Source organism: Sinocyclocheilus rhinocerous, unplaced genomic scaffold (genome assembly GCF_001515625.1).
Source record: "Sinocyclocheilus rhinocerous isolate Xijiao unplaced genomic scaffold, SAMN03320098_v1.1 scaffold1112, whole genome shotgun sequence".
In the NCBI taxonomy this organism is placed as follows: Eukaryota; Metazoa; Chordata; class Actinopteri; order Cypriniformes; family Cyprinidae; genus Sinocyclocheilus; species Sinocyclocheilus rhinocerous.
This window is the reverse complement of record NW_015657961.1, coordinates 165,942-177,296: the sequence shown is the minus strand read 5'-3', so window position 1 is coordinate 177,296 and position 11,355 is coordinate 165,942. Positions and strand designations below refer to the sequence as shown.

At 37.0% G+C, this 11,355-nt stretch overlaps 1 protein-coding gene across 1 annotated transcript in view; it reads left to right on the top strand.

Moving 5' to 3' along the window:
* Positions 1-10,143, top strand: part of LOC107721712 (kelch-like ECH-associated protein 1) — a 27,854-nt gene extending 17,711 nt beyond the window's left edge. Inside the window, exons 2-7 of the mRNA XM_016529848.1 lie at positions 1,030-1,592; positions 3,387-3,743; positions 4,630-5,306; positions 7,379-7,584; positions 9,225-9,401; positions 9,521-10,143. Of these exons, the coding sequence (XP_016385334.1) occupies positions 1,383-1,592; positions 3,387-3,743; positions 4,630-5,306; positions 7,379-7,584; positions 9,225-9,401; positions 9,521-9,690 (1,797 nt within the window). The 5' untranslated portion in view covers positions 1,030-1,382 and the 3' untranslated portion in view covers positions 9,691-10,143. The remainder of the gene's footprint in view (positions 1-1,029; positions 1,593-3,386; positions 3,744-4,629; positions 5,307-7,378; positions 7,585-9,224; positions 9,402-9,520) is intronic.
* The last annotated feature ends 1,212 nt before the right edge of the window (positions 10,144-11,355 follow it).

Here is an 11,355-nt window from a genome sequence, read left to right as displayed (position 1 = left end):
GGAGCTTTTTCATTGGAAAACGCTTGCAGTGCACGCCGATTGCCCCCTCGAGGACATCGCGTGCGTGCTCTTCGCCCAAACAAACAACGCATAGATCGTGTGTGTCATCGGGTGTCAAATAGCGATGACACGGATGCACACATCTTCTAAACGCTTTGCTAGTGCTCGCCATAATGAATGGAGATCGCTCATACCACCAATGCACGCTTCAAACAAAACAGTCAGTGAAGATGAAGAAGAGGATGATGTGTTCTCCCGGCGCCTATTTATACTATAGTCGCGCCGGTAGTGATGTCATGGCTGTCGCCGGCCAACGTGTTGTTGGTGTTTTTTCAATGTATGCTTCAGACACGGGTCACGACGAGGCGTTCCCCATAGCGACCCCTAGAGGACGCAGTTCGAAGTTCCCATGAAAGGGAACCTGCTTTAAGACAAATAAGTGTGTCCTCAGCACTCTGGATTGTGCAATAAGAGCAGCAGTGATGAACGACGTTACATAACCTGTGAAAAAAATTCGCCTCTGATGAACAACAACATCAAGACTGATCACCAACAGAGACTTTGGCCTTCACTCGAAAACCATGTTAGTGTGCACAAAGGTCTATTCCAGTTGTGCCACAAGCATGGTTTTCGAAGTATTGTCTGTATTATGCAGAAAATCACGTTGCGTCTGTGAATAAGGGTGTGGCTTGGCTGTTTTCTTTTTTTTCTTATTTTTTTTTTTTAAGTCAAGGAATAGGGAAGTGAAACATGATTCAGCCAAGTCTGTGCAACTGTCTACATACACTGTAATTAAAGACAGTTTCTTGTCCTCATTGTTAGAGTAGAAATGGCCTCTTCAGGATTTGTGTAATGCTGCCATTGTATTCCTTGTATATCGCCTGTTCCATGTGGTGTTTGTTTAGTTTTATATCTAAGATATCTTCCTCGATCATCTTGGCTATATTTAATTATGCATTTGGTAAACAATGAAAGCACTTGAGGGAATAAACAAAACATTTCTCAATGTTGTATCTCTGTTTTTCACAGGGTGAAAAGAGCACAAACCATCTCAGAGGACAATAACCTTTTGGAAGAAAAGAATGAACTTTTTAATGCGTGTGTAAAAATGACTTTTTACCTCATCTGTACAAGACAAATAGCAGCATTTGTCTGATTTAAAAGAAACAGCGGAGTAATATTTCAACAATGCCAACTTGGCTTGATACAGAAATTTGGTATGGTGGACTTCTAACCAGGCAGAAGAAACATGGCTCTCTATCCCTAAGCGATCATCAGTTGTGCCTGTATTTCTTCATGACACGTGGATGGATATAGACATTGTTCCGCTGCAGTTGCCATCCATTTCCTATTTATATCAGTGACATTCGAGGTCTCAGAGAATGATATGTCCAAGAAAGAAGAGGCCCATCAAAGATGAGGATTTCTCTGCCATCGTGGTGCCCTCCATGAAGGGTCATGGTTACTTGGATTACACAATTGAAAGTCATCCCTATAGAGCCATGCAGATCATGGATGAGCTCCGCCATCATGAGTTGCTCTGTGACGTGGTTCTACATGTGACTTACAAAGACAAGATAGTGGATTTTAAGGTAAGAGATATGGAAGTCAGTTCTTAAAGGGGTCATATGATGCTATTTTAAAGATCATTATTTTGTGTATTTGGTGTAACAGAATATGTTGACATGCTTTAATGTTCAAAAAACACATTATTTTTCAAATACTGTACATTATTGTAGGTCCTCTATGCCCCGCCTCTCTCAAACGCGTCGTTTTCAACAAAGCCCCCTCCTTTGACAAGTGCAGTCTGCTCTGATTGGCCAGCTGACCCAGTGCATTGTGATTGGCCGAACACCACAAACACGCGTCAGAAATGTAATGCCTCGTTACAGATCTTTTTTTATGCACCAAGAGCTTGTAACACTCCAAAGAGAAAGGAAAACTTGAAATCGCATCACATGACCCCTTTAAAAGTGCAAAGGTACAAGTAAGCTTGAATAGCATGTTTGACAAATATGTTTAAAAGGATTAATGCCATAGAAAATATTTTTAAAAATTTTTTATTGAAACCACAGTGCAATGGAAATAATGTTCTCACAATTAACAACTGCATAATGGAGAACAATGTTGGCTGGCAGTATTTTTAGGTATTTAGGGCTATTTTGGTTGACTGTGTTTGAGTCAGTCTCATGCACTATACAGTTCTCATCTACATCAGTATCTCAGTTATTCATAAGACTGTCTGGCCTTAACCTGTGAGAATGAACCGTCTCATAATTATTCATACATGACCGACAGCTTTGAAATATTTTGCAACAAATATTTATTTCGTTAAAAGTTTCTCAATTTGTAGAAAGATGGATTAGGACACATTTAAGTTCAGTGTGAACAGATTAAACTACTTATATTTGTGAATTATTGTACTCAAAAGATATTAAAAATGTAAAACAACATCAACATCAAGTACAATAGAGTTCATAAGTGTGAGGCTAGTAAGAATTTATTTATTTATTTATTTGAAGCAAGTCTCTTCAAACTCACCAAGGCTGCATTTATTTATTCAAAAATACAGTAAAAGCAGTAATGTTGTATAATATGATTACGATTTAAAATAACTATTTTAATATTTTGTAAATGTAATTTATTCCTGTGGTGGTAAAGCTGAATTTTCAGCAGTCATTCATTACTCCAGTCTTCAGTATCACATGATCCTTCTGAAATCATTATAATATGCTGTTGTTCAAGAAACATTTTTTCAGGAGTCTTTAAGTTCGAAAGAACAGGATTTATTTGAAGTAGAAATATTTTGTAATAATGTAAATGTCTTTAACTGTTGATCAATTTAATGCATCCTTGCTAAATAAAAGTATTCAACCAACTTACTGACCATAAACCTCTGAACGGTAGTGTATATTTTTTATGCAGAGTACAAAAGCAAACATTATTATAAAATGAAATATTACACAAAAGCATTAAATTATTGCTATAAACGGGTCTGAGTGTATGTATGTAATTTATTATGTGCTTCAATTTGTGCATTCTTCATATTTTACATTATAATGTTGCCTAAATTCATGTGTAGCATTTAGGTTTTAGTGTTTTATTTTTAATATATGTAGTCAAAATAGTATAAAATTGTTATCCATTTATCCATTGTAATGTTATCCATTAATCAGGTATGCCGTTTATCCATTTATTGGCACTGCAAATGACAGTGCACAAAGATAAATTGTCCTCATTACAAGTGCAGAATTATGTTTGTACATGTTAAGGCATTTGATTGTAATTACGAGAACACTGCACATACAGCTCTCATGATTTAGTTTCAGGTGTGTCCTGCCTGCTTTTTTTTATGCCAGTCATGAACAAGTGTCTTCATTCCCCAGGTGCATAAACTGGTGCTGGCTGCCTGCAGTCCTTACTTCAAAGCCATGTTCACCAGTAACTTCAAGGAATGCCATGCCTCGGAGGTCACCCTGCGAGACGTGTGTCCTCAGGTCATCAGCCGCCTCATTGACTTTGCCTACACCTCCCATATAACCGTGGGCGAGAAGTGCGTTCTTCACGTCCTCTTGACCGCAATGCGCTATCAGATGGAAGAGGTGGCCAAAGCATGCTGCGATTTCCTCACAAAGAACCTAGAGCCGTCAAATGTCATAGGTATCTCGAGATTTGCAGAAGAGATCGGCTGCACCGAGCTGCATCTTCGCACAAGAGAGTATATCAACACTCACTTCAATGAGGTGCGTGCCCTGTGGACTCCGTTCACCGAAGTGTCAGTTAGCAGCGATCGATAGTTGCCACCTGCTGTGCTCTCTTAAGTAACTGTACTGAGCCATTGACCTGCAGCAGTTAGTCTTTGAATGAATGAAGGCTATAGAGAACGGCACTGTGTAGCTAATTGATTTGTCAATGGAACTCAGGTCTGTCTTGCAGATGGATATTGATTCGTATAAATTATCCAGCTGTCAAATGAATCAGGCATTACAGAAAAAGTTCCCCCAAAACTATTAATTTTACCTTCATGTCACTACAACCTGCATTATTTTCTTTCTTCCTTCTTAAACTAAAAAAGAGATGTCAGATGGAATGTTCAAGCTGCTCTTTTCCATACAAGGAAATTGGATGGTGATTCATACTATCAAGCTCAAAAAGGACCAAAGTAAAAGTGGTCCACACGACTCCAAGCAGTGGAAGCAGTGTACCCTTTTAGCAGACTGGGGTTGGGACAAGTTGTGACAAGTGTGGTCACATTAGAAAAATTTCTGTGAAATTTTGCGGACAAAAAAGGTCCATTGTCTATAATAGTGTAGCAATATATAAAGCACCGTTCACACAGAAGTCACTTTCAAACCAAATATCCTTGTGTTGGTCAATGTGGCGAATCTGCATGATAGACTTAAACCCATTGCGAAGTCTATGTTAGGAAATCTTTCGCCCTCATGTAAAATTCCCAATCTTGTGGATTCCTATTAAAATGATGTAATTTTGCCCCCAAAAACTGTCCGATCAATAATTAATGTGAATGCACTTTTATGCTGACATTTATTTTTGGGTTAACATTTTGTAATTATGCAAAAACATATTTACATATGTCCATATATGCATGTATACTTTTCTTTGTCACAGGTAACCAAAGAGGAAGAATTCTTCAGTTTGTCCCATTGCCAGCTGCTGGAACTGATCAGTCAGGACAGTCTAAAGGTGCTCTGCGAGTCCGAGGTCTACAAGGCCTGCATCGACTGGGTCCGCTGGGATGCGGAGAGCCGAGCACAGTACTTCCATGCCCTCCTCAATGCGGTCCACATCTACGCCCTGCCGCCCACATTCCTCAAAAGGCAACTGCAGTCCTGCCCCATCCTCAGCAAGGCCAACTCCTGCAAGGACTTCTTGTCCAAGATATTCCAGGACATGGCTCTTCGAAAACCCCTGCCGCCTGCTCCTCATCGTGGGACTCAGCTCATCTACATAGCGGGAGGTTACAAGCAACACTCTCTGGACTGTCTGGAAGCCTTCGACCCACGGAAGAATGTCTGGATCAAGCTAGCTGACATGGGATCTCCTTGTAGCGGGCTTGGGGCATGCGTGTTGTTCGGGCTCCTTTATACGGTCGGTGGACGGAATCTCTCTCTGCAGAACAACACAGAGTCTGGATCTTTGTCCTGCTACAACCCCATGACTAACCAGTGGACCCAGCTGGCTCTGCTCAACACGCCCAGAAACCGAGTGGGTGTCGGGGTCATTGACGGCAGCATTTATGCCGTAGGGGGTTCACATGCCTCTACACATCACAACAGCGTTGAGAGGTGAGGCTGAGACAGGAAGAAAACTCGAAAAGGTTTTGTGTTGTTTCTTTTACGCTGTGGGGTTTTTCCCCTTTATATTGTTTTTCCTTTCTATTATACATACGCTAGCGGAATCAAAACATTAGCACAGTGCAGAGTGACAGATTAAATCTTGGTTGAAGGAGTTTGTATGACACCGAAGACTGCGTTGCACACCTGTCCGACAGGAGAACATTCACACAAAACGTTCTTGTGCGAGTTAAAAATTGAAAAATTATGCATAAAGGTTATGTTACACACTACTCTTGTGAAACGTCACTCATCGGTTGTTTTGATTTAAAACAAGCACCTTCTATCAGGGTGTAGAGATCATTTTGCTCAGTTCTTTTCAGAGCAGTCACTCTTGACTAAAAAGCTCCAGGCAAATCTGTTTCATAACGTACATTCCACAGCACAGAGTAAGGTTAGGCCTTTCAGGAGAAACACATTTCTGCACAATAAGTGTCATGATTTGAATATTTTATATTTATTAAATAGTAAGCATGGTGACAGATCAGGGAAGAAGACCGTTCATGAACTCTACAGTATTTATAGGGTTTCATTAGTAACACAAAACAAAAGTGCCATGTTGTTTGTCAAGTACTGTATCATGACAGTGCATCTAAATGCCACAATTGAAAGGAAGAACTCTATTGTATTGTGAGAACTACAGTGGTTGCTATATTTACCTTGAAAAGGTTATTGGAACATCAAAACATTTACATAAGGAAGCATTTACTGAACTAACTAAATTAATACTCTTGCTAATAATGATAAATGAATGAATTATCTTTAATTAGTCTTGTTTATAAAGGGGTTGAAATGACTTCGCTACAAATTAGTGGATATTTTAATTTCTTCAAAAGTGTTGTACATAATGCAAAATTACATGAATAACTAAATGCTGGAAAACAAAATTAAGACACTGAACTTACAACAATAAAAATTACATATATGTATGGACACCATCGTTCAAAAATTTGGAAATGTTTTTGAAAGAAGTTTCTTATGCTCACTAAGGCTGCATTTATTTAATCAAAAGTATAGTAAAAACGGTAATACTTTGAAATATTACTATTATTTAAAATAGTTCTTTTCATATATATGTAATTTATTCCTGTGATGGAAAGCTGTATTTTCAGCAGCCATTACTCTTCAGTGTCACATGATCTTTAAGAAATCATTCTAATATTCTGATTTTGCTGCCCAAGCAACATGTCAGGATATATATTTTGTTCAGGATAAACATTATGTACTTTATGATCAATTTGATGCATCCTTGCTGAATAAAAATATTAATTTCTGACCCCAAACCTTTAAAAGGTAGTGTTTATATATCCTAAACATGCTAAAAACCAGATTCATTTATGCCACAAACAAAATATGTAAGTGGCATAAACCTCATTAACTTTGTCTTTTATGTCTTATTTTTACTGTGGAGTTTTTGAAAAGCTTTCTAGTAGATGAGCTCAAGTTCAGATTCATAACACAGCCATGTGAATCCTATTTATTTCTAATTTATGACTGAGTGAGCAGCTCAAATCGGAAAGTTAATCTGTCCAGGAATGCAGGGAGAGAAAGCGCGTGTATTCTATTTAGGAATTTGAGCTAGACGCAAATTCAAACAGTGAACGTCGGTATATCATCTATAATTTCAAAGATGTGTGAAATTCAAGCCTCAGTATGTGCCTCTGTTGTGCTGGGAGACAGAAACTCTTGGGTCAGTAACAGTAGCTGTCTTCACAAGCTTTTAAATGGAGATATTGCATTGTTGGCAGGTTAAATGCAACCTCTTCTCACTGAAGGCCTTTTTTTTATTTTTATTGTGACATTCAGTTGATCATATATCCACTCATGGGAATTGCTTGCAGTTATGATTGGTATTTGGCACTAGATATCATTGTTAGGAACAAAGGAAAACAAATTCTTGAAGTGATGAGCCTGAGACATTTAGAGAGACAGATTGAAATCTATTTTGTGTTGACATCCTCATTGCTGTTTCTAGGAAATCTTATTCCTTGACAACTGGTTTGTCCTGCTTCTTGTTTTCACAGGTATGACCCAGAGACAAATCGCTGGACATTTGTGGCCCCTATGTCAGTAGCTCGGCTGGGGGCCGGTGTCGCCACGTGTGGGGGAAGTCTGTATGTGGTTGGAGGATTCGACGGGGACAACCGATGGAACACGGCTGAGCGCTATCAACCAGACACGAACACCTGGCAGCACGTGGCACCTATGAACACAGTTCGGAGCGGTCTCGGTAAATATTCTGCATCATTTATCAAATTAATGAATTGGAACTGTTTTCTTTTACTTGACATGTTTACCGCATATGATGTACTGCATGAATGGTGCAATGCAATTATATAAAAGTGACTAAAGGGAACAATATTAAAAAATAAGAGAACAAAAGACCACATCACATCTAATCAAGTGGCATTTTTGCAGCGTTGTTACAACCTGCAACAACATAAAACACCATTAAAGTTGAAACATAATACTGTACTATTCTAGACAATGACAAACTTTGTATTGTAAGCACTTCTCGTGTTATTACCTTCAAAAGATTCATCACTTTTTGTATTTCTCTGGGAATAAAAGTGTCCGCTTAATAAATAAAGGTAATAAACCTGAATCAAACATAAACTTTCTAAGTAAATAAAAAATACATTGTCTTTTCATTCATAAGTTAATAAATAAAAAAGATTAATAAAACTATTTTTTAAAATGCCCATGAAGGTGACTGCACTTCTAGGAATTCCCACTTCCCAGAGCTGCTTGACCCTGCAGTTAACACAACAAACTGTAATTGCTCAAGCAGTGGCATAGTCACTCAGTAATTCAGCATAAATACGTGCAGAATTCAGCAGTTGTGCATTATGCCTTTAAAGGGATAATTCATGCAGGAATGAAAATTCTGTCACCAATTATTCACCCTTAAGTTGTTCCAAACCTGTATGGTTTTTTCTTCTATGTAATAAAACGGTAAAGTTTTTTTAAAAAGTTCATTCTGCCTTCTTCTACACAATAAGCATTGATGGGGACCAGGAGCTGTCCAGCTCAAATATAAGCATCATAAAAGTAGTGCACACATACACTACTAGTCATATGTTTGGAATAAATACGATTTTTTTAACGCTTTGCTGATTTGGTGGTCAATTGTTATTGGGACTCAAATTGTTTTTATTATTACCAAAGTTGAAAATGGATTTTGCTGCTTAATATTTTTCCATAATTCTAAAGAACAGCATTTATTTGATACAGAAATATTTTGTATTTGTTTTAGATTAATTTAATGCATCCTTGTTTGAATAAAATTATTAATTTATTTTTTTCCCCCCTAAAACTTACTTAACACAAACATTTGAATGGCAGTGTATCACAGTTTCCACAAAAATATTAAACAGCAAAAACAGTTTTCAACATTGATAATAATAAGAAATAATTCTTGAGCACCAAATCAGCATATTAGAATGATTTATGAAGGATCATGTGACACTAAAGACATCAAATAAATGACATTTTAAAATATATTAAATTAGAAAAGTTATTTTTAATTGTAATATTCCACAATATTACTGTTTTTACTGTATTTTTGATCAAATAAATGCAGCATTGGTAAGGACGAGACCTCTTTTTGATGTTTAGTGTTTATTCCAAGTTTTCGGAAGGTATATGGCAGCTGTGTGTGTGAAACAGACTGAAATGTAAGTTATACTATGAAAAAGTTCCTTTGAAATTCTTGACATATTTGGTCACCATTCACTTTAATTGTATGGCAGGGAGCAGCACCATACTGGAATGTACTTACAAATAAGAAAATACTTCAGATTTATTGTATTAATGAAATTAACACTTGTTGATATGTGCTAAGCTGTCTGGTTTTTGTTCTGTTTGTAGGGGTGGTGTGTATGGATAACTACCTCTATGCAGTTGGTGGCTATGATGGTCAAACCCAGCTCAAAACGATGGAGAAATATAACGTCACTCGAGACGTGTGGGAACCCATGGCCTCTATGAACCACTGCCGCAGTGCACATGGAGTCACGGTCTACCAATGCAAGATTTATGTGTTAGGTGAGCTGGATTGGTGGAAGGGAATGCAACTGATAAAATGTATACCTTGAAGGCACTGTAAGTTGCTTTGGATGAAAGCGTCTGCTAAATGCATAAATGTAAATATTATTCTATTTCAGGTGGATTTAATCAAGGGGGTTTCTTGTCTAGTGTGGAGTGCTACTGTCCAGGCAGTAATGTATGGACGTATGTAACAGATATGCCTGTTGGGCGCAGTGGAATGGGTGTTGCTGTAACCATGGAACCCTGTCCTGGAATCCTGCTGGAGGAGGATGAGGAGGAGATGTAATGTCGAAGTTTGACGTGAACTTTGAACATGTGCCATTTTGAAGACAGCAAGTGCTGCATTTCCTTCAAACTTCTTAATGCATGTGATGCCAATAAGGACATTTTCTGTAATTTAGGTTAATTTTAAAGTTTTTTTTTATTTTTTATAGATCTTCACTACAATGTGTGTGTGATTTAAAGAGAGGAGTGTTGCTAATCACTGGACTAATGAACCTCTGATCACTTTATCAGGACTAAATGAATATTCTGTAACTGAGACACAATCGTTTTGTCGAACTGCTGAACATGTAATTTTGTGAACTTGTTCTATAATAATTTTCTTGTCTGTAAATGCACTGTTTAATGTGCACACCTGATAAAAACACTGACATCTTATGAAAGTTTGGGTTTCATTTCTGACAACTTTAGAATCTCTGCTGTTTGTCAGGAGTGTTTGCAGTAACATTTTCCTAGAAGCCAGGATATATAATGCATTAAAAAAGCTATTAAAAATTCTGAAATTAATTAGTAAAGTCTTATAATACACCTTATAATCAGTTGAATGTTCTTCTAAATAATTAAAGAGTATAATGATAATTTCATGTTATAATACTTAAAATTCTTCATAGGGTTTAACGATAAATAGGTAAATATTATATTACATGTAATTTTGAAGTGTATTAAAAAGTGTTACCATGATTACTTTTCACCACTAGGTGGCGGACTTCTACTTGCAAATGCAATGGGAGCACCTAGGGCAAGTCTCAATACTTGTGGTCTTTGCACTTGACCACTTGTCTACTTACATGATGTATTTCCTATATTTGGCCCAAGTGGGTGTGAAGACCCCAAGTCTTTGTAGAACTTTTGATTACCCAATCAGACATACATATAACACTGTTGTAAAAATGCAAGTAAAGTTTTACAGAACTTTACTTCCACATTTTGATTTTCTATACTTTGCACTTTAAAATAAGCTTCTAAATGTCTGTTCATCAGTCTCTATGTAACAGATGATGGCACAACAATTTAATTGTGGTGCTTCTAATTAAGTGGTTAAAAGCAGTTACTAACATTTGACAAAATACACAGACTCCTCTCTGCACCAATAAAATAGTTTTACTGCCAAATTATATGTAATATCTAATTAATTGAACTTGCATATGTAATTATATGTAATATCTAATACATTTTTCCTCAAAATTTCTCATTTCTGAACATAATGAATGATGGGATATTCTTAGTCTAGAGATTTAGTGTGCGTTAAAGGCACTGGTAGCTTTGGCATTATTCAGATTTGGAACAGTCTTGTGCACTTTGTAGTGGCCAAGACAGCAAGTGTGGGTATCGGAACAGGCCCTTAGTACTGAATGAAGTTTATGTGGATGTATAGTAAATTGACATGATTTTTGTGCAGGTGTCCTATATCAACATTTTTTTATATATTAATTTATTAGTTATAAACAGTGTTAATTCATGAGTATTTAATTTGATTAAATCTTTCACAGATTAATTTAGAAAAATATAAATTTGTCGAATAGTTGTTTTTTACATGACAAGACAGTTTATGACCTATTTTATATATATTTTTTATAATAGAGACACAATTATTGTTGTGATGTCACAATATTAGTCATCCGTCATGCGTCATAGGCTTGTTTACAGAAACTGGCAGAGCCTCTCTTTG